This window comes from Martes martes (genome assembly GCF_963455335.1).
Source record: "Martes martes genome assembly, chromosome: 1".
In the NCBI taxonomy this organism is placed as follows: Eukaryota; Metazoa; Chordata; class Mammalia; order Carnivora; family Mustelidae; genus Martes; species Martes martes.
In genome coordinates this window covers 115,521,954-115,545,424 of record NC_137888.1, presented here as the reverse complement: position 1 = coordinate 115,545,424, position 23,471 = coordinate 115,521,954, and the positions used below count along the sequence as shown (strand labels likewise).

The 23,471-nt window shown below is 36.9% G+C and overlaps 1 protein-coding gene across 7 annotated transcripts in view; it reads right to left on the bottom strand.

Annotated features, from left to right (window-relative positions):
* The window catches only part of DLG1 (discs large MAGUK scaffold protein 1), a gene marked incomplete at its 5' end in the record, with an annotated part of 253,529 nt that extends 232,617 nt beyond the window's left edge, over nt 1–20,912 (bottom strand). For 3 of the 7 annotated variants that reach the window (XM_080829394.1, XM_080829396.1, XM_080829397.1), the window contains 4 exons: nt 4,085–4,251; nt 18,686–18,817; nt 19,449–19,498; nt 19,963–20,196. In XM_080829394.1, coding sequence (XP_080685520.1) covers nt 4,085–4,251; nt 18,686–18,817; nt 19,449–19,467 — 318 coding nt within the window. Of the gene's footprint in view, nt 1–4,084; nt 4,252–18,685; nt 18,818–19,448; nt 19,499–19,962; nt 20,197–20,808 lie in introns of those variants that run through there. The other 4 variants (XM_080829398.1, XM_080829399.1, XM_080829400.1 and 1 more) reach the window with 2 other exon arrangements.
* Nucleotides 20,913–23,471: the final 2,559 nt, after the last annotated feature.

Genomic DNA, 23,471 nt, shown 5'->3' with positions numbered 1-23,471 from the left:
TGACTGAGCTACTCAGGTGCCCCCAAACTCATCATTCTTAACCTTTTAATTTTTCTGGATTTTGATTGCTGTCATGTTTAGAAAAGCTTTCCCTACCCCAAAATCATTAAAATGGTCATTTTTATGGTTTCACGTCAAAAAAAAACCACAAGCCTTTGACTCTTTGGTGTGCTTGCAATGTACTATCAAAAACAGAACTGCCATAGACTGACTGTGTCCCCCCCCAAAATTCACATGTTGAAATGCTAAACTCCAGTGTGATGGCATTAAGGAGGTGGGGACTTTGGGAGGTCATTAGGCCATAAGGGAGGCTTTGTGAATGGGATTAGTGTCCTTATAAAACAGACCATGGTGAGCTCCGTCACCCTTTCTCAACATGAGCACACTGAGAAAAGGGCCAACTAGGAACCAGGAAAGTGTTATCTACCTGTGACCTGATCTTGGACTGCCCAGCTTCCACACTGTGAGAAATAAATTTGTGTTGTCTATAGGCTACCCGATCTGTGGTACTCTGTTACAGGAGCCCAAAAGGACTAAAATAGGATACTACATCCTTTTCTGCTGGAATTTCTCATTACATCAGGCAATTTCTCCTACTCTTGCCTTTTGGTTCCTTTTGAATACTCTTCCTTACCATCTCTAAAATTCACTCTTATTTTAGGATAGATTTGTTTCCGTAAAAATGACATGTGTTCATTATTTTTTAAAAGTAACAGAGAAAAGTACTAAAAAGAAAAAAGTCCCCATAACCCAGAAACAATCATTAATATTATGCAAACATTATTCCAAACAATGTACTAGGTATATGTTCAAAGTAGAAGACAGATATACCAAACACAAAAAAGTTCTAAGAAAATGGGATACTGGGGCGTCTGGGTGGCTCAGTGGGTTAAGCCTCTGCCTTCGGCTCAGGTCAGGATCTCAGGGTCCTGGGATCGAGTCCCGCATTGGGCTCTCTGCTAGGCAGGGAGCTTGCTTCCTCCTCTCTCTCTCTCTCTCTCTCTCTCTGCCTGCCTCTCTGGCTACTTGTGTTCTCTCTCTGTCAAATAAATAAATAAAATCTTTAAAAAAAGAAAAAAGAAAATGGGATACTGCCATGTCACTGCAAAAATAAATGGCATTAATTTTCATTTTACTACATTGGAAGAAATATAGGAAATGAAGTTACAAAGGGACAAATTAACTGACAAATGAAGATCTGGCAAGTTAGATCAGGACAAAACAAAAAGGACAAGAAAGAAAAGCGAACAAATGTTTTACAAGACAAAGATTTTCACCTTAAGAAAGTAAGAGAAGCATGCCCTGGAAACTGCTCTATCTCAAATACTTCTTTTGCCAAAAAGACCCTCTTTATGATAATCCTACAAAAGTGAACATGAAGTAAGAGACAGTAAGATTGTGTTGCATCCAACTTTGTCACAAAAACATTACCTTTCTTTGTACTACCTACCTACCTATTTTAAGGTGGGGGAGGAGAGAGAAGAAGGGGAGGGAGAGAGAATCTTTAGCAGGCTCCACACCCAGTGTAGGGTCCAACTTGGGGCTTCACAACCCTGAGATCATGACCTGAACTAAAATCAAGAGTCAGACCCTTAACCAACTGAGCCACCCAGGTGCCCACATTACCTTACTTTTTTATCCAAGAATTAGTGCACAAGTGCAATAATAACCTAAAATTTCTATGAGATAAAATATTTTCATATTATTTTTCAAGTTATAGTCAAATAAAAACTTTCTCTGCATTTGTTTTAATTTGAGTCAGTGGATTCTCTTCAACTACAAAACTTTAAATAAGGTGAATTAAATGTTCGAAGTCTCTTTTCAGTCCTAAACATTATGCCTCCAAGTGTCTAAAGCGATTGAGCCAAATGCCTCTTAGCCAAGTTTTCTGTCCAAATTAAGCACACATAAATGGGGAACAGGGGAATATACTTTCCTTCTCTTACAGTACTCTCAAAAAAAGTAGAAATGAAACCTATAAACATTACAGGGGGTTTTTTGTTTGTTTAAGACCTTAGGACTGTCATCCATCAGTGTGTTTCAAAACTATTTACATTTTCAGGCAAGCATTTATCAGGGTCTTCTGTCCTCTCTACAAAACAGTACTTCTTTTGAACAAAACTTAGCTCACTATAGATTTGACACACACAGATCTTCCCTTTTTTTAAAAAATCTGGGACTTGATGGACACATCTCCATGATCCCATTACTAAGTTTATCCATGAATGGGTATAAATTTCAAGCACACTAGAGCATTTTCATGTGCCACGCCCTAAGCAACATTTTAATCATAATCCCTTCTCATCCATTTTCCTAATTAGACCTCCCATTTATAGTCTGAAAATTCTTATTCTCCTATTCTCCTTTAACATGTCCATAAAACACCCTTTAGGAGATGCAGAAACCAGTACTGCACAGGGCCTTTCTAAATGCCAGTGCCTCACTTTACACAAGTTGAAATCTTCCGATACTCTTCTTTTTTTTCCCCTTAAGATTTTATTTTTAAGTAATCCCTACACCCAACGTGGGGCTCTAGCTCACAACCCTGAGATCAAGAGTCACACACTCCACTGACTGGGCCAGCCAGGGACCCCTGAAATTTTTTAATACTACTCATGATGGAATTCAACGCCTTCCCGATCTTTCTGACTGAACTCTATATAGAAATTAACTTCCACTGTGCAGTATTATCCACTTATTTAACCTTAATGAACATTTACTTTTACTGGTTACATTGAGCCAGCCATTATCTAAACAATCTCCTATAAAAATAGGCAAATCAACTATAAGAACTCTATGCTTTATACTCACAGTTGAACATAATCAATGAGACAATAGAAAACAATAGTTAAGTAATTAAATAAGAAACTCAATTCTCTTAAAATTTAACATGTCTCCTCAAATGCAAAATTTTTAAGCTAGGAAAATAAATGTGAAATAAAAACTGTACTCCTAGTTAACATTAAAAAAAAATCTATTTGGAATCGATCATAAGTGCAAATGATTTATCAACAAAAGGGAATGAAAATGGAAATGATACAAGAGTGATAAAAAAGAGATTAAAAAAAAAAGACACAGAAACAATACAACAGTAGAGTCTCTCTCCAATCAAAAAAAAACATACAAGAACAGGATTAGTAAAGAGAACTGTGATCTGTTACAAGGTCTGAAATCCAAGGGTAGACTTGCCCAAACTAGCTAAATAAGCTGGGTCAAGTCATTCATTTTCTTTTAGATCTCAGTTTCTGAATCCTTAAAATGAAAAAGAGGGATCAGATGTGCTGCCTGCTTTAAAATTTTACAGTTCTACGTGACATAATATAAAAAAAGAAAACTTAGAAACTGTCTGCTTCAGTACCAAAGGGTTGTGTGGTTGCTGCCCACCACTTTTCCCTTATTTATTACTCACCAAACAGAGGCTGATTCAATTTTCCGAGCACTTCTCTAGTACAAACTATAAGGGACTAGAATCAAATTCAGTCAGACAACCACATTCAAATGACTAATGTTTGTCAGATAGAAGCCTCATTACAAAATGCTTCATATATCTCTGTTCTAACTCTACCAGCAACAGTACATTACAACCAAAAAAAGAACATTACTAAAACAGTTTTTAAAACTTAAAGAAATATAGTTTCAACTACAGAAAAATGCTGAAACCAATGTTAACCTTAAGATTTACTGATCAGTCTTTAGTGAATTTCATTAATGCAATCTTCAAGTCAAATAAACAGAATCATTGGAGTATATGTAGCAGTTAGTCGGCCCAGCACAACAAAACTATATTCTATTTCTCAAAACAAACAAACAAAAAACCAGAGCAAAATCACCTTTTCAAAATACAGTTTCACTGAGGTGTCTCACGCAAAGTATTTTTTTAATAGTCTAAAGCCAAGTATTTCAGACCTCAAACCATTTACAACATGTTAAGAAAGGGGCACCAGAGATTCTGAGCTTTTCTCTTCAAAAATATTTGTAATCTCATGATATTTCCACATAATATCCATTTTAATAAAGTGAAAAAACTTAGCAGCCCCAAGAAATTGATTACTAAAAAACAGCCTCAGGAAAAAATTTATCTTACCTCTACACTAGGGCTAAGGCTGCTTGGCAGTGTTTCTGAAGTCACAGTAGTGCTTGGAAGGCTGGAAATTTCCCAAGTATTCACAGGTTGTATTGGTTCAGACTGCTTTGAACGATCTATACATTTTGGATTATCCAGTAAGGTCACTTCATAAAATTCTTGAATATCTAGAAGTGAAGAAAAGAAAAAAAAATTAAAGTATTTAGATTTTCTAATTAAACTATGCATTGCTGAAACAGCATTAACTCAAAAGCAAAATTTTAGTCTAAATTAGTAAAATAAGCCCAATCTTATAATGTACTTAAACAGTGAATATTTTCTCATTTTATTATGTCATAGTCACATCAGAATTTGCAGGGCATAGTGTAAAAGTCACAGGCTTTTTACACTTCAAAGTCAGTGCTGAGTTCAATTCTCTATTTCATCACAAATTAGCTGCCTGTTCAGGCAAGTTATTTAACCTCTGATAACTTGCCTCTTTATCATGTGAATTGTTACAAGTACTGAGTGTAATACATATGAAGTGCACAATGGCACCTAACAGGCTCCTAACCAACAGCAACTAATATCACTACTATGAATTTTGAAGATGTGAGTCATTACTGATATTTTATCTTTATACCACCAATATCTCCTCAATATAAACCCCTCACATAGTTTTAACTGTCCTTCTAACCAACATGAACAAGAAAGTGAAATACTAAATTAAATATTTTATATTTTAGAAATAATCAATTAAACATAACAAAACTAAAAAAATCCATAAATTTATTTAAAATAGCACAGGATAATTTAAAAGATCAATTTACTTTGCTATCAACTGGAATTATATAAACTTAGCATTTTTTTTTTAAGATTTTATTTATTTATTTGACAGAGACCACAAGTAGGCAGAGAGGCAGAGAGAGAGGGGGAAGCAGGCTCCCTGCTGAGCAGAGAGCCTGATGCGGGGCTCGATCCCAGGACCCTGAGATCATGACCTGAGACGAAGGCAGAGGCTTAACCCACTGAGCCACCCAGGCGGCCCCATAAACTTAGCATATTAACAATGATTCTTCATGCCATTCAGAAAGCTCTGAGTGACAATTACATAATGCTAAAGTTCATCACTATCAGTTCTTTATTCACCTAGTTGTGTATTTTGAGTTAGTTTTTTAAATGGGAGAAATTATTGTTTTAACAGCAAAGGTGGGAGAGTACCGTGTACAGAATCATGCAATTTCAAGTAACATTTAAACAGAATAACTTTTACTTATTTCTATGATGAAAAGATTAATATGTCCTTTAAAAAACACTGTCAGAAGATAGTAGAGACAAAATAACTCCCTTTTAATAACCAGTAGAATTGTAAAACTTTCTAAGAGCTCATAAAAACTAAATCAGCACAGTGAAGGTAGTATCAACCCACTTTACAAGGTGTTAAGAATATTACTAAAGAAAACTCCATATGCAAGTATTTTATAAACTATGAGTTAACTACAAAAAACTGTTCACATAACCATCATGAAAAAAATAATAAACTCAAAGTAAGAGCATCAGCTACAAAGTGTTCTTACCAAAAATTGCTTAACCTGAACCTAAATCAAACCTTCAGAACCAACTTGTAGTTCACAGGAAATAAAGAGTCTAGAGAAACAAGTAAAATGACACCAAAAGAGCAAGGAAAAAAAACAGATTCAGAAGGGGACTTTCCACAAGACAAATGGCCAGTTTCTTTACCAAGTCAATGTCATGAAAAGGAAGAGAAATTATTTGAGAGGAATTTTTTTTAAAATAAAGAAAATGAAAAAAACATAGCAATTAACTGCAATAAGTGAGGTTTGACTGGCAGGGAGGGGCAGGGGGATATAAAAGACATTGTGATAATTAGGGAAATTTAAATATGGACTATTTTCCGAAAATACTACAGATTTTTTTAAGGAGATATATATATATATGAGAATATGTATACATTTCTGTGGCAGGACATATACTTCTATATATGTAAGAATCACATTTATTATATGCAGAGGATATATATTCATAGATCTATAGAGGAGGAGAAGTATCTTCTGCAAGAAAATAAAGATGTCAGAGCTCCTAGTGTAATTATGCTCCCCAAAAGTGCTGAATATTGAGTAATTTGAGTAACTGGATGATTACCAATCTCAAGGTAAATAGCCCACATCACTATATAAAAACTTCATTATATTTTCCATTATTCAAGTCAAGTTTGAAATGTTAACCTTCTGTGACCTTTTATTCTACCCTTAAAAGAAATACTGCTGTATTATCCTTCAATAACATCTCTAACAAATATCTCTATCAGTGCTGTCCAAAAGAACTTTCTACAGGGATGAAAATGTTCTATAGTGGCACTCTCCAATATGGTAGCCACTAGCTACACATGGCTATTAAGCACTAAAAATGTGACAAGTGTCACATTTTTGTGAGGAACTGATTTTATAATTTTATTTATGTATAATTACTTTAAATAGTCACAAAGAGCTAGTAGTTATGATATAGGACAACAGAGATCTAGACTAGTATAATCTGGAGTAACATTTTACTATCTAGGAAGATCAAGGAATAAAATGCTCCCTATGTGAATTTTTCAAAAGTCCACTCACATTCTGCTACTTACTGTCAACTGAAATGCCTCATCTCTTAAAAAGTCCTTTCTAATTTGCTGTACCTGAGCTCTTATGGACTGGAGAATCTAATATTCATATTATTTTAACTATATCAGGCTTAAGACAACATAAGCTAAGTAAACACTCATTAGAATGACTATTATCAAAGAAACAGAAAACAACAGGCTTTGATGAGGATGTAGAAAAATTAAATCCCTGTCCATTTACTGGTAGGAATAGAAAATGATATAGTCATTATGGAAAACAGTACAGTGATATCTCAAAATATTACAACATAAAGTCACCATTTGATCCAGCATGAGATTCTGGATATATGCCCAAAAGAAGTGAAAGTGGGGACTCAAACAGGTTATGTTTGAGCACAGCAGCATCATTCCCAGTATCCACCAGGTGAAAACAACCCAAATATTCATCCACAGATGAATGGTTAAAAAACAAAATATGGAACACACAAACAATGTAATACTACTCAACTTTTAAAAGGAACAAAATTCTGATACATTCTACAAAATGGATGGATGGATTTTGAAGACATTATGCTAAGTTTAGGGTAAGTCAGACATACAGAAAATATTGTATAATTCCACTTATATGAGGTATTAGAATAGTCAAATTCATAGAGGCAGAAAGAATAGTTGTTAACTGGGGTAAGGAAAGAATGGGTTAAGGAGGGACTGGGTGAGGAGGAAATGGAGAGTTATTTTTTAATGAGTACAGAGTTTCAGTCTGGGATGAGAAAAGTTTCAGGAGATAGAATGAGTGATGGTCACAAAATAATGTGAATGTACTTAATGCCTCTGAACTGTACACTTAAAAAAATGATAAATTTTGTTACATATATTTTATTACAATAAAAAATAAGCTGGATATGTGAGCTTATTATCATTTTCCTTTATTTATATTTTAAAGAAAAGTGATAATAAGCTCACATATCCAGCTTATAAATACACACATCCCTTTAATTTTGACCCATATCCCATCTTGACCAACATTCCACACATTTTATTTAACGTGTCCACCACACTTCTTCATCATTAGGGTATCTTGAAGACTATAAAGATCAGTAACATAGGAATACCTCTTCAGAAATTATTTCTCTATCACAAATTTACTCAGTTGTATCAGTAAAGATTTTTCAAAGCTGCACTTCATCAAAAAGGGTACTCTGGATAAAATGGACAGAGCTTTTCTTATGAGTCCAAAGTACTCATATTTTATATTTCTCATACTATCAGCAGTCATTGTTCTTTATAATCTACATTTTATATGTCAGAAGATAATTATATCACTGATCATAACTATAAAGTTTTAGCAAAGAAAAAAGATTATTACTGGGACAAGAGGAGTATTTCTACAATAACATTCTAAGATTCAAAACATTACTTTCTTTTCCTTTAGATTTTTTTTAAACTGGGGAGTATAATACTGAGTTCCATAAGCTAATGAGCCTAAAGTAAAATCGAAGCTACTACTATTAACAGAAGTAAAAAATAGAAAACAGAAACAAGTTCTAGTATAATCCCCATTTCTCCCAGTTCTTGAAAATCTGTTTAAAATGCTCAAGTCTCAAATTCCAAGTTATTCTCAACAAACTTCATGAAAATAAAGAATTAAACTAATGAGTTCACCCTGAACACTTAAGACATCCAAACAATGAATACTAATAGAGTGAATACATTTTGAAGAGGAATAAAAGAATTAAAAAATGAGATATAACAATGTCTTTGAGAGATGGAGAAAATTGAGGAAAAAAATACATTAACACTTAAAAACCAAATTAACACCATTCAGAAACACTTAAAAAGGTAGATTTCTATAAAAACTTGATGGCTAGGGCGCCTGGGTGGCTCAGTGGGTTAAGCCTCTGCCTTCGGCTCAGGTCATGATCCCAGGGTCCTGGGATCGAGCCCCGCATCGGGCTCTCTGCTCAGCAGGGAGTCTGCTTCCCGCCCCCCCCCTCTCTGCCTGCCTCTCTGCCTACTTGGGCTCTCTCTCTGTCAAATAAACAAATAAAATACTTAAAAAAAAAAATTTGATGGCTATATTTTAAGGTGCTATAGAACCTTACACATCTATTTCAAATTTCTATTACTGCACGTGTATTAAATTTTTTGAAAGTAAAATTAACCAGCTCTGATAGACAATGAAAAATTCTTTTATAATTCTGGTTTATTCATTTACGTATTTCTATGCCAATTATATCCAACATCACTAATAATGGCTGTTCATAATTATACTAAAATATATAGACTATAAAAAATGTAATCACAGCAAAATAATACTTCAATAGTCATCTCTCTTAATACTATTATATTAGAAATTGCCAAATTTACTATCACATGTAAGATGACAGAGTCCTGGGACGCCTGGGTGGCTTAGCTGGTTAAGCAACTGTCTTGGGTGCAGGTCATCATCCCAGGATACTGGGATGGAGTCCTCCATTGGGCTCTTGGCCCAGCAGGGAGCCTGCTTCTCCCTCTGCCTGCCCCACTCACTGCTTGTGCCCTCTGACAAATAAAAATCCTTTTAAAAAAATGACAGAGTCTTTCAATAAACCTATGCAAACATTTCACTTGCATCAACTCTAAACTTAAATCTTTAATATGAAAATGTACAGAAAATGGGGAGAATACAGAAGTAGTCAAAATGACTGTCACTTAAGACCGGTAGTTCCGTACTCATCTGAAAATCCATACAGTTCACCCAGATATACACCATATAGAATTAAAATGACTACATTTATATTTACTACCCTGAAAAAACTTATTTCCTTTTTAAAATAATGATGCACTAAAGCAAGAACATGAGAAAATGCGGAATACTAAAACATTTATTAGAGAAAACGAACCTTTAGCTGATTCACAATTGAAAACATTAATTTTGTTGAGCCTACTGGATCAGCCTTAACACAGTCTATTCCTATTTGCTGCTTATAGTCTGGCCAAGTGCTTTCTCTGTTTTGAACTAAAATGGGTCCCCTCAGGTACAGCTCCTGAACAAAGACCTGTGCTATAAAAGCTACAATAGTTACAATATGTATAATAAGAAATATAGAAACAATGGAACAACAGAAATTTTCTATAGAACTGAAAATTCTAAATTAAACTTAGACACAATTAGTCCAATGGAACAGAGAAGACTCATTCCTACTACCAAAAAATACGTATTTCAGGGAAATCTCTTAGGATCACATATTTCAGAACTCTCCAAGTTAAAATAAAACTTTAAGTAAAACATTTTCATTTTATCTTTGTTATTTTCTTGCAGAATTCAAAGTTTGCAAACACTGGGAGTAAAGGAAGTATAAAATTCCAGAAACACCCTCAAAGGAGGTTGGGAAAAGTTTTCTAGCTTTTAGTTACCATTTTTATCATCCTAAACAGTAAACTCACAAACATTTCTCAAACTAAAAAAATAAAGATCAGAGTAGGAAGTCTGAATAGTCCAGAATGTAATAATTTGACACAGTATAGACAATGTCTCTAATCTAGGAGAAAATAGCCTTATTTCATAGGGAAAATATCAAGAAAAGACCTTAACAGAATGAATTTACACTTCTAAAAAAAAGGGGGGGGAAAAGTTGTAGGAGGGGGGACATGACATGAACAAATAATTCAAAAAAGAAATTTAAATGATATAAGAAATTCTTACATAGTTTAAAGTTCTTTTATCATTGGCTGTTTAACCAAATAAATATATAATAAAATATCAAAATGACTAAAAGTATATCCCACATATCAGAATAGAAAATATTAAAAACGATGATACCTATATTGCTTAAGGTATAGCGAATTAGTCATAATCCCACATACTGCCTAAAAAATTAAATTGAATATAACCTTTCTGAGAGTAATTTAACAAATTACACCAAAAACCTTTTTAAAATGCAAATCCCCTTTTGCCAAGTAACTAATTTCTAGGAATTTATCCAAAGGTTATAACAAACAATGTAGAACAAAGAGGCATATACACTTGCAATGTTGTTTAAAATTCAGAAAAATTATATACCTAAGTGCTCCTAGGAAATCATTAATAAGACTACACCACATCTACAGAATGTAAACAGTCATTTAAGATGGTACAAACATACTGATATGGAAAGATATCCAATACTAAATTTTGGGATAAAAATAGTTAATTTGTATATGCACATTACATACACTTAGGCAAATCTAACTTCGGGACCTCCCTTCACCAAAAAAGGCAATTCTACCTATCAGTCCACCCAATAAGTCAACATCACAAATAAAAAATGAGAAGGGAGGAAACTGTTCCCTCAGGTAGTTTCCGTTTCCATGTGCCTCTAATGTGAGCATCTCTATAGACCTCATGTACTGAGTCTGATTCTAGAATTATGAGCTTTTATTTTTTTTAAAGATTTTATTTATTTATTTGACAGACAGAGATTACAAGGAGGCAGAGAGGCAGGCAGAGAGAGAGAGGGGTAAGCAGGCTCCCGCTGAGCAGAGAGCCCGATGCGGGGCTTGATCCCAGGACCCTGGAATCATGACCTGAGCCGAAGGCAGAAGCTTTAACCCACGGAGCCACCCAGGTGCCCCAGAATTATGAGCTTTTAGTACAAGAGATCACTTAAACACAAGCCAACTATGTCTGCTGCCCAACTGAAGAAACAAAGGTTTCTTTCCACTAGAGAAAAAACAACTATCCTGTACTTAATGAGAGACAGTGTTAAATTCTAGAAGGAATTTCAAGGGTAATTTTAATCTGATGGGATTTTTCATTTTACACACTGATTTTAAGTATCAATTCCTCATGTAGGAAACAATTCCATTATGTTTTACTTGTGTAGGGAATTTGTTTTAAAAAAGGAAAGTGTGGGGACGCCTGGGTGGCTCAGTTGGTTGGGCAGCTGCCTTCGGCTCAGGTCGTGATCCCAGCGTCCTGGGATCGAGTCCCGCATCGGGCTCCTTGCTCAGCGGGGAGCCTGCTTCTCCCTCTGCCACTCTGTCTGCCTGTGCTCGCTCTCTCTCTCTCTCTGACAAATAAATAAATAAAATCTTAAAAATAAAAAAATAAAAATAAAAAAAATAAAAAAGGAAAGTGTGCATAAATACATAAATAATAATATTCTATAAGGATGTTCACCATATGGAAGAAGTAGGTTACCTTTGCTGTGAGAATTTTCTTGATTATAGTATTTCATATAAAGTACATTTAACTGATCTTAAATTCTTTACATGGAACATGTCATTATTTTTTTGTAATAAATTCTGTTTTGGACTTAGAAAGAAGGCAACTGGAAAGCTGAAAAACACTGAAATATAACCTGGCCATTTCAGAGGGAATTTTATCAGTTAGTTGACTAAAAGCAAGTATAATGTTTCATAAACTAAAATATACAACTGTCAAGTCTACTCAAAAACAGATACTCTGCTTTCGTCTAAACTTAAGTACATTTAAAAAGCCATTTAAAAAAAAAAAAAAGCCATTTTGAGGGGCACCTAGGTGGCTCAGTGGGTTGGTTAAAGCCTCTGCCTTCAGCTCAGGTCATGATTTCAGAGTCCTGGGATCGAGCCCCGCATTGGGCTCTCTGCTCAGTGGGGAGCCTGCTTCCCCCGCTCTCTCTGCCTGCCTCTCTGCCTACTTGTGATCTTCCTCTCTGTCAAATAAGTAAATAAAATCTTTAAAAAAGCCATTTTGATCCCCAAAAAGAGTATCATATAAAATTCTTAAGTACGTTATCACAATTTGTGTTTTACACACTACAAACAAGAAAAATGTCAAGCCAATGCCCAAAAATAAGTTACTTCCACATCTGAAATACTATTTGACTAACAGTCATAGAGTATTTTTACAAACATATTTTTGAGAACAAGGTAACAACAGAAACCAGACCTTCTCAGAGAGATGGCTGATTTCAAGGCTGGGGCAAGATATGTACAAGATAACCTGGAATATCTTGTTATGTCAAAAAGTGAGAAAGTACTCAAAGTGATAGTGGCATGTCTTAAGGACAGAAAAGCAAGCTGGAAAGAGTTCTTACCAGATGATCTAAAACAATCTGAGCACCAAAATCATTAAGGTTGATAATACACTATCAATGATTAAAAGAAAAATGATACAGACACATACATAGATACATGGGGAAGGACAGCTCTTGCAGTAAAATGCAAGGTATTAAATGGAGAACGTAAAAGACTGCTACTGTTACAAAACTGTCATTTTTTGATTGTCATTTTCAACATAGTAAAAACTGGTTCAGACAAGCATCATCAATGGATGCTAAGTCTAGAGGGAAATTCTGCTAAAGAGCAGGGCATGCCCATGGTATTAAAGTCTCTCCCACATATTGCTTACAAAATGCAAGGAAAAAAACACTAACTATAGAGAAATCAAGCACCTTAATTGGGTGATCAAAATTAACAATGCCAATAAAGAGCAGAAGACATCTTGTACCTCTGAATGTACAGAACCCTAGAGAATACATAACCTGAATTTAATCAGAAGCAAGCATCAGACAAACCTAAAATTAGAAACAAAATGGTAATGTCATAAAAGACCAAAAAGGACTGTGGAAATGTGTCCAGACTACAGAGACATAACAAATAAATGAAATACCTGGTCTTAGACTGGATAGTGTACTGAAAAAAATAATTAGAAAGAAAAAATATAGTGGAAAAAATCTGACATTACACAGATGAAATAAACTAGAAAAATTATTTATAGATGCTTTTACAGCTCTATTGATTATAAGGTTCCAAAGAGAATTCAACCAAATTCAACATCATCAAAGCACTACATCAGAGAAGTAGTAAGCAAAACTACTAGCAAATAAATAACAATCCAGGTTCAATCAAAATGACCAACTGAAAAGTTAATAAAATTTTCCTCCAATAAAATTTTGGTCAAGAGAATGATCCATATACTGTCATAAACATTTTCCTTTCTAAAACCTAGCCTGCAAAGTCACACACATGAAGTTAGCAACAAACTAAAATATAGTATGACTGGAACCAATAATAAATAAACAACAAAAAAAATTAAGAAATTTTGACATTTTACCATTACAGCTAGAAGTTCGCAAACCTTGATTACTAAATAAATACATTTTTCAAAATGTGTAAATTCCGTAATTACAAGCATCACTCCATCATAATTCTCCTTCAAAGTAAAAACTTCAAAAAAAAATAACCACTGACACTACAGATCCACATCTATCTTAAACACACTTGTTAGTGTTCTTTACCAATTAAAATATTCAACTTATGATAAAGAACATCCTAATAACTGAACATGAGGAGAAGCTCTGGATTCAGATTAGTTGAATCCAATTTCTGGCTTGACAATTTAGTACCTGAGGGTTCTTGAACAAGATACATAATTTGTCAGTGCCTCAGTTTTCCAATCTATAAAAGAGTATAATCACCTTAGAGGTGAATATACACTTCACAGGATTATGATGACTAAATGAGACACTTGTATTACACAGAAAAGTGCTTTTTAAATACACTCTTCAGGGGCGCCTGGGTGGCTCAGTGGGTTAAGCCTCTGCCTTTGGCTCAGGTCATGATCCCAGGGTCCTGGGATCAAGCCCCACATCAGGCTCTCTGCTCAGCAAGGAGCCTGCTTCCCCTTCTCTCTCTCAGCCTACTTGTGATTTCTCTGTGTTAAACATATAAATAAAATCTTTTACAAATAAATAAATACACTTTTTACATACACTCGAAAAAGTCAAAATCTCACATCCATTAGGATGGTTATTATAAAAAAAACTGAAAATAACAAGTGTTGGCAAAAGTATGGAGAAACTGGGACCCTTGTGCTCTGCTGGTGGGACCGTAAAATAATGCAACTGCTATGTGAGGCAGTAGGGCAGTTCCTCAAAAAATTAAATATATAAATACCATATGATCCTGCAATCTTGCTCTTGGGTATCCCAAAAATTGAAAGAAGAGTTTCAAAGAGATATTTGCACACCCATGGAAGCACTATTCACAATAGCTAAGAGGTTAAAACACTCCAAATGTCCATCAATGGATCAATGGATAAACAAAATGTGGTATATACATACAGTAAAATAAATCCAGTCTTAGGAAGGAAATTCTGTCACATGCTACAACATGGAGTAACTTTGAGAACATTAAATGAATTAAGTTAGCCACAAAAAGGTAAGTACTGAATGATTCCCCTTGCATGAGCTACTTAACAGTAGTCAAAATCATGGAGACAGAAAGTACAATAGCAGTTACCAGGTGCTGGGGGTAGAACGAAAAGGGAAGTATTGTTTACTGGGTAGAGTTTTGCTTTGGCAAGAGGAGTAAGTTCTGAACTGTTTTTGGAACAATGTGGATATACTTAACACTATCAAACTACACATTTAAAAGTGGCTAAGACGATAAATGTCATTTTCTTTTTACAATAAAAAAAAAAGGAGACATACTTTTGAAACCCAGTATCTACAAATTTAAATGTCCTTTACCATGTTTACAAGGCCTAGTGAAATTTAGTTTAATGGAGTAGCAAAAAATGAATGGAGCCAAATATCTCAGAAATGGTCACTGTTATTACATAATCCACCTTCATCTTGAAAAATTTCAGAACTAAAATAAAAAATGCATTAAAGTAAGCTTGCTACTTATTGCAGACAAGCATGCTATTTATTGCAGACAAACTATACAAATCTCATGATGCAACTTACTCAAGTCTCTAAAGTCAGCCTGATCTTCAGCACAGGTTTTTCTCCTGTGAGCAAGAAAAGCACATGAATTCTCTGACCCCATAAGTAACTCCAGGAATCTAGACTAGTAAGAAATCTTTGAAGACTACCAAAGTCATCTCAGATTCCAGACCTCAAACCAATATGGACTTGAACACCTGGGCTCTGACCTATAATCAAACCATATCAAGTCTACTTTACTTACAAATTTTCAAATATTAAGTACAGAAAATGAGAATACAAAATCAAATATATTAAGTTTTCAAATTGTTCTCACCTAAATCACGGATTAAAATTAGGCAGACTTTATCTTCCATTTATATAAAAATGATCGCCACATAACTTGGGGAATAAATTTTAAAGAAGTATATATAGCTCTTGGATTTTTTTTAGATATAACTTTAAATATTCAGCTCTAAAGAAATAACTTGTCAGCTGAAATTCAAAATTAATAAAAACTGTTCTGCTTTCAATAATTTTTAAATCTTCAAGCCATCTTTCAACGTTACTAACAAACACCAGAGCTAGGACAATGATTGCCAAGTTTCACTGAATTGACGATATCGATTCTATGATGCACCATTATTTCATGTGCCACTAAGAATGTAAAATCACTTCCAAAATACATCAGTCATAAAATGTATCCCAAATTCAAAGATATTAAAATAAATTAAAAATTGTTATCTCAGAACAGACATAACGCAATATGTACAGGCTTATTCCTCTGAATAACCTCCAGGTACCAGAACAGACCTAATCTCATTAACATATTTCAAGTACAGAGGAAAGGAAAAAATAAATCAACATTTCTATAACACCAAAATCCCAGAGCCCTACACAAACTTCTTTTAAATGCATGAAAACAGTCAATACAAACTACCAGCTCAAAAAATCAATAAACAATTATACAGACACCAAATCCAAAGAAGTAACTACATAATTCACTACAGCCTAAGAAAATGATTTCCAAACTCAGGCAGTCAAAAACCTAAGCACCAAATGACTTTCAAACAACTCAGATGGTCAAGACCTGTATCTCCTTAAATCCAGTGGTCCACTGGTATCAGCTCAGAAAAGAGAGTGCCACCTACTAAAGGAAGAAACAGTTAATCCAGGATTTTCCAGCACAGACTATGAACACAACAGACTCTAGTTTAGCTTAGGACAAGGTACAGGTTTAAAGTATACTAATATGCTGTTTCAAGAACAATGGCACAGGTACAAACCAAAAAGAAAATCTTACTGACCTAAAAATTTTCCACAAACTGACAAAAGTTATAAAGGTTAATAAATTACCCTAATTTCAATAAATACCAAAGAATGCATTTAATAATTTAGTAAACAATTAATTCAATTACAGTATGGAAACACATAAAAATCTCTACTAAAATTACCCGTTTCAAAATTCCTAAAATCTATTACTTTTCTTACACCAAAATTTGATATCACATCCTATAAAACATTAAAATATATGTAAATCTAAATATCAAGGTAAACTGACAACCAATGAAATTATACAGCAATAAGAAGATTGACAAACTTATCAGAAGACTAATTCTCTTAGAATTCAATTATGCATAAGAACAGATAAACAGTCAAAAGGGGCAAGGCAGAATATATTTTAAAAATCCCTCCAAACATACCCTCCAAATCTACCTCCAATCTACAGAGAAATCTAAGAAGTGTAGATTCTGTTTACTTTACTGACCATTTAATTTTCTTAAGCTGCAGACTTCACACAGAGGACTACACCCATCTACATCTATAGGTAAACAAGGACATACAAGTCATACAATTTTTTTTCTGAACAGTGACTCTACTAAATAAAACATTCCTAGGTTTGATGTTGACTTAGAAAACCAAGTAACTAAAAATATTTCCTTTCCTTTTTGGCTACTTTTTTCAGAGGAATCCAATTTGATCATCCATTTGTACCTTAAACATCAGAGCTTAGAAATTCAAATGTAAAAAATGTCCATCAGTTTAAACAAAAAAAAACCAGAATGTTGATAATTTTTGAAGATGGGTTACAGTTAATTACATTGTTAATTAGATACAGCTGTTAATTATACTGTTCTCTATTATTGCATAGGTTTTTTCAAGTCTATAATAATACTAGATTTAAAAATTATTCAGGTGTACTGAGTGGTCGTCCTTAAAATCTTTAATTTAAAAAAAAATTTAGTAGAAAAAAAAAAAAATAAAAAAAAATAAAAAAATAAAAAAAAATTTAGTAGAGAGTATCAATTTAGCATTAAATTTTTTGACAGAATACACTAACCTGAAGGTAGTCCACAAACACATCAAAAGTTACTCTATTAATAAACAGATGTTAGGTCATATCCACTTGGAAGTTACTAAGAAAATAAATGCAATGCAATGAAGTTCATGTCCTATTTATACAGTCAATGATTAATTAAAAATTTTCATTCTTAGAATTGGAAGGGACAAATTTTCTAGTTCAGTGGTCTACACACTTTTCTAGGTACCTAGAGGAGAGGCCAGAGACAAATCATCTTGTTTGATAAATTGTGAATTGTGCACAAAATAAGAGATTTTGTTTTAAAAAAGAATCTCGCTGCATTAAAATCAGGTTGGAGGAAGGGCTAAAAACCATTGTTCCATTACATTCACATTCTACAGCAAATATAGTGACCTAAAAAAGGTTAAATGACATGTATTACCATTCAATTAGTGGCAGTGTGAGGAAGAGAATTTAGGACTCTTGACTACTTGCCCAGTTCTACTTTAAAACAATGCACCACCTTAAATTTGTTAGTTATGAATAACATTGTTTCTATTTTCTTGGCTACAAAATAATATTAGACAAAATCATCTCTAAGATAATTTTCCAGGTCTAAAATTCTGACTCCATGCATGCTAAGTTTAAACAGAAGTCTGTACTAGGGGATGTATGTCCTTAAACAGAGCAGAACTCTTCAAACATTTTCAGGGACTTCAGAGAAATAGAAGTCAAATATAGAAACAAGCTAAAAGTTATTCGTTCTTTATTTTTTGGATCCTGAAACATTTCTGCAACTTCTCCACCTTTTAATAGTTAATGCTGAGAATATAAAACATGTCACCAAAGACCACTGAAATAATCATACTGAAAATTTTTTTGGTTATTAGATACTTTTGTAAACACACATGTCACTGAATGTTCAAGTTGCTGAATGTCTTATAGAGAACCAAGTACATCACACTCTGTTAAGTTTAAAATAAATGAATTCAGAGGTGCATTAAGTCTAGCTAACACATAATGGTCACAAATAAAGTTTTAATTCCCACCTATTAAAGCCTGAAAGAGGTTGCTCTGAAATATGTTAATAACCCGTTCTATGGAACTTCTGAGCTGTCTATCTTCAGTTTGGCTTAGTTTTGAACGATATTCTTCCAAAAGGTGCAATGCTCTCTGGGTGTCTAAGAAGAAAAGAAGAGTCTGATTAAAATTACACATTCCTTACACAGCAAATAATTCTGAAAGACATCTAAACACTTCTCCAAATCCTCTAGGTCAATCAATGCTACTACATTCACAAACATATCTATTCCCTAGAATAACCAAAATTTTTTTAAAAATATGTCACAGAAAAAGGAGGAAGACAAGCAGTTGCTAGTAAATGTTCACTAGTAGTCTACCACAATAAAAGATTGTTTGATCAAGATATTAGTTAACATAGCTTCAACTGATCTGATACGCAAAGCAGATTACCTACAATTTGTCATTATAATATAAATCTTAAATGTTTCAAAATACTAGCTCTTAGCCAGGATCCTACAATTGCTCACAAGAGTGTTTAGTAAGAATGACAAAGTAAAATATTAAAACACCAACTCAAAGTTTTTAAAAAGACATTTCAGTGGAGTGAAAATTAACTGCCTCTGGAGTCACTAGAGAGATTCAAAAAAGAAAGTTTGAAAAACATTTAGATGTTTCCCTCTTCTGAAAGATATGATGAAGCTTAGATTCCCTAAGTAGTAAGGCTAACAAGATGCTGCCTCACAAAACAGACACAGACACACACACGAGAGTTCCGAAATAAATTCTCACCTTGCTTCCGGACTGGCATTTTTCTCCAGTATCAGGAAGAGGGCACACACCTTTAAAAACAGAAAAGAAACAACTAAAGCAAAGAACAGAATCGTGGTTAAACTAGCACTTCCCCCTGAATCTCACATCGAAAAACTCCCAGCCCCATTCGAAAAGGCCACACCTGGAGAAGTTTTCCCAAGCGAAAGAAAGAGCCTCAAAACCCAGCAGTGTCAGTCAATCTAGAAAGCTTTTACCTAAGGGTGGGTACCCCTACAAATTAAGAGCAGAGAAGCCTGCTTCCAAATTCTCCTCGAAAGCTGTTACCTCTCCAAAGGGTACTAAAAATGCCTAGACGTGGGGCCACCGCTCCCCTGGCGTAACTATGCATATTTCCCACCTGCTACTGTTGCGGGGGGGGGGTGCAGAAGCGCTCCGACCCTTGGCCCCTAAGCCAGTAGCGACCATACAGCGCAGACACAGGACTAGCTAGGCAGATCACCCCACCCCACTCGGGCCCCCTCCTCTAGCTTGCCTTTCTCTTTGCTCGCTTCCTCCGGGCTACTCCAGCGGGGGCCGGACAGGGCTGCGGCCACTCTCCGCGACGCCCTCACGCCCCACATGCACACCTCCGCGGGCCCCCACACCTGCGGCGCCACCACAAAGTTCCAGCAAGCGGCGAGCGCTCCGAGCTGGGGTGCGCTCCGGCCCGAGTCGGGGCGGCTCCCCCGCCCTGCCCGGCTCCACGTCCCCCCGCCCCGCCCGGGGCTCGAGGAGCTGAACTGAGGGGGTTGAGGGAACGGGGGAGGAGCTCCCCTTGGCAGCCGCACCCCCGCCGCCCCTTCCTCCTCCTCCTCCTCTGCCGCGACCGCCTCACTCGCCGCGGCCCGCTAGCGCGCTCGCCCTCTCCCCTCCTAGCCGCCCCACCCCCGGAACCTCGCCTCCTTCCGCGCCCCCAACCGCTCTCCCCCCAAACTTTCCGCCAAGATGGCGGCCCCGGAGCTGGACTGCCGCGCCCCCACGTGACCGCTTTCCCCGCGCTCTCAGCCAATGGGAAGTGAGGAGGCGGCTGGCGCCGAGCCCCGGGCTCTCAGCGCTGCTACCTTTGGGTTGGAAGGGGGAGGAGAACCTGGAGGGGGCTGGGGAGCGGGAAAGGGGACCCGGGGACCATGCCAAGTGAACCTCCTCTCTTAAAGGGGCGGCCATCGAAGTGGCTCTGAGGACAAAGGAGTTGACACACAGATTCTACAGGTGGTCCGTGGTGGCCCTGGAAGAGCCCGCCTTTACCTCGCCCTAGCCCACCGGTGTGTCCCGCAGTTCAGAGCGAGTAGCGCGCCAGGCCCGGAAGGGTCCGGGTGTCTGAAGAGAGACGTGACCTCACCTACACTAGATCCAAGACATTCCGAGACACCCTTTAACCTCACTAAACACGTGCTGTTTCCAACTCCGAGGCTGGAGAGAGTGCCTGGCGCCCCCGGGGGTGGATCCTCAACCGGGAAAAGCGGTCTTGGGAAGGAGTAGGATTGCACCACCTACGTTAGAGGCGGAGGCGGAGACGGGGGCGGGTGGGGCCTGGAACAGGGGAAGGGGGAGGAGTTTGGGCGGGGGGTGGGGGGATGTAATCTCTGCCCTTAACACTTTGTACTAATTTTTATTATTATTATTAGCCCTTCGGTAGAAGTCTTGGGGGGGTGAATAAAGAAAGGCTCGTAAAATAGATTAAGAGTTTGAGGGGTTTACCAGAGGGTTTTTAAGTCTAAGTGATTCTAAGTGTGAATGTATTTAAGGGTGGAAAGAGAACATTTGCTCCTTCTTTCACTAGCTCATTCTTTCACACCCCCTTGCCTGAGCTCCTCCGCCCAGTCATCAGTCTCAGGTATCACCCAAGCTCTGGCTGTCCCTTTAAGAGCTCACCTGTAGCTACCTCTTACGGAACCGAGCCGCCTTTGGCACGCGCGGCGGGTTTAAGTTTAGACTGCAAGGCAGAGAGGGACTTCAGGTCGACGAGAACCCGGCTCTGGATCTGAGACACCCAGGCGGAAGAAGGAGCAATGGCGAAACGCTCTCCAAGTCACTGTTAGGTCTTAGAGCGTTGTCTGGATAACAGGGACCTCCCTCCTCTGAGGTCCAGAGAGATTTTGCCCAAGGTCACTCAAAGTTAGTGGCAAAACTGGAAAGGAGAAGATCATCTTTCAAAACCGGAAGACTCTTCCTAGTAAACCTGACAACCTTTCGCCGAGGCCATATGCTTGGGCTAATGAAGGGAAGTTCCGAAAACCTACTGTAACAGTAACAGTTACTCAGAGGTGTGCTGACCCTCGGGGCTCACTTTCGGATTGCACCTTGGAATTCTAACTTCAGAGAACCCAACAATGACTTTAGAGCTCATCAATCTCTCAGTTTAAGATAAAGAAACTGACGTTCAGAGAGGGGAAGCAACTTGCCCAAGGACATACAGGCTAATCAGTGACAGCAGCCCAGAATTAGTTCTCCTATCTCCAATACAGGAGATAGGGTTCTTTCCACTGTGGTTCTGGACAACTTGACAGTGGTATGTTGGTATCTTAGTAGCAGATGCCTATGCTCCCCTAGGTCCAGCACCTTGGGAACTTGAGCAACAGTTTAAAGCAACATTCCACAGAAGAAATGGGATGAAAAAGTGAAAGGAAGCTCCTAAAAGCAAGGAGCTTAAATGGAGAGATTTTTAAAATAGGGAACTAGGGACATCTGTAATAGTGAAAATGACTGATGGTATGCATGCTATTATTATCAAGACTTCATTGATGAACGGTGAATGGAATAGTTCCAGTTAAGGAAGCATTCTAAGAATGGAATCTCTTCAGAATTCAGGAGGAAGGAGGGATTTTGCCCTCACCCTTAATATCATTCATTATTCACATATGTTCACTTGCTAAGCAATGAGGATAGAAATAGTTAAGATCCAAGCCCTGCTCTCAAGGAACCACAGCCTATTAATGAGGGGATAAAGGCCAGGGCAGCTTTTCCTGAGGGCCACTGCAAAGGCAAAAGTGAAATTTGTATGAGTTCTCAATGTCATCCTAGTTTTCCACTAAAGACAAAGAGGAGGGAGAGGAGAAAGAGAATGACTAGAGGGCATAAAGCCCTTCCTTCTTGTCATCCTCTAGCTCTGTTGGTTGTCAGCTATGTCCAAAAGCAGAAATGAAGCTAGTACTTCTTTCATCCTTAGGGGCCAGGACAAGGCCAGGCCTAGAATGAGAGGTCTTTATTCCTTATTCCTCCTTTCTAGTCACCTGTATTAGTTATCTATAACTGCATAACAAATTCCTCAAGCTTAGTAGCTTAGTAGCTTAAAACTTAGTAGCTTAGCAACTTAAACAGCAATAAACATTATCTCGTGGTTTCTGCAGATAAGGAATTCAGGAGGCCCTTAGCTGGAAGGTTCTAGCTTAGTGTCTCAAGTGATTACAGTCAAGATGTCTACCAGAGCTAGTCATCTAAAGGTTTAGTGGGGATTAAGGAAGGCTCTTCCAAGATGGCTCACTCACATGGCTAGTAAGTCAATGGCAACTGTTGGCAGGAGGCCTCCTTTTTTTCACCATGAAGCTCTTTCTATAGGGCTGCTTGAATGTCTTCATGATGTGGTGGCTGACTTCTGTGATCCAAGAGGGCAAGACAGCAGCTGCATCTTTCGTGACCTAACTTCAGAAGTAACACTCTATCATTTCCACACTATCTTACTGGTTACTTAGGTCAGTCTCAAGAGTGTGAATAACAGGACCAAAGAATCATTAAATGCCATCTTGGAGACTGCCTGCCACATCATCACAACAGACAAAGCAGTAACATCTGGATTTCCCCAAACAACTTTTATATCCTTGAAGTCTTCCTTACTTTACACAGGTAGCAGCTGCCATTGAATAGGATTCAACATAGCATCTGACTACTTTTCCAAAGTCCTCAAACTTTCCAGCCCCATGTTAACTTTTCTTTCAAATAACTTAGAAGACTAGGAGTCAGAGGACCAGAAGGTAAAGCTTAAAGCTCACATTCTTCTCTTGAGTT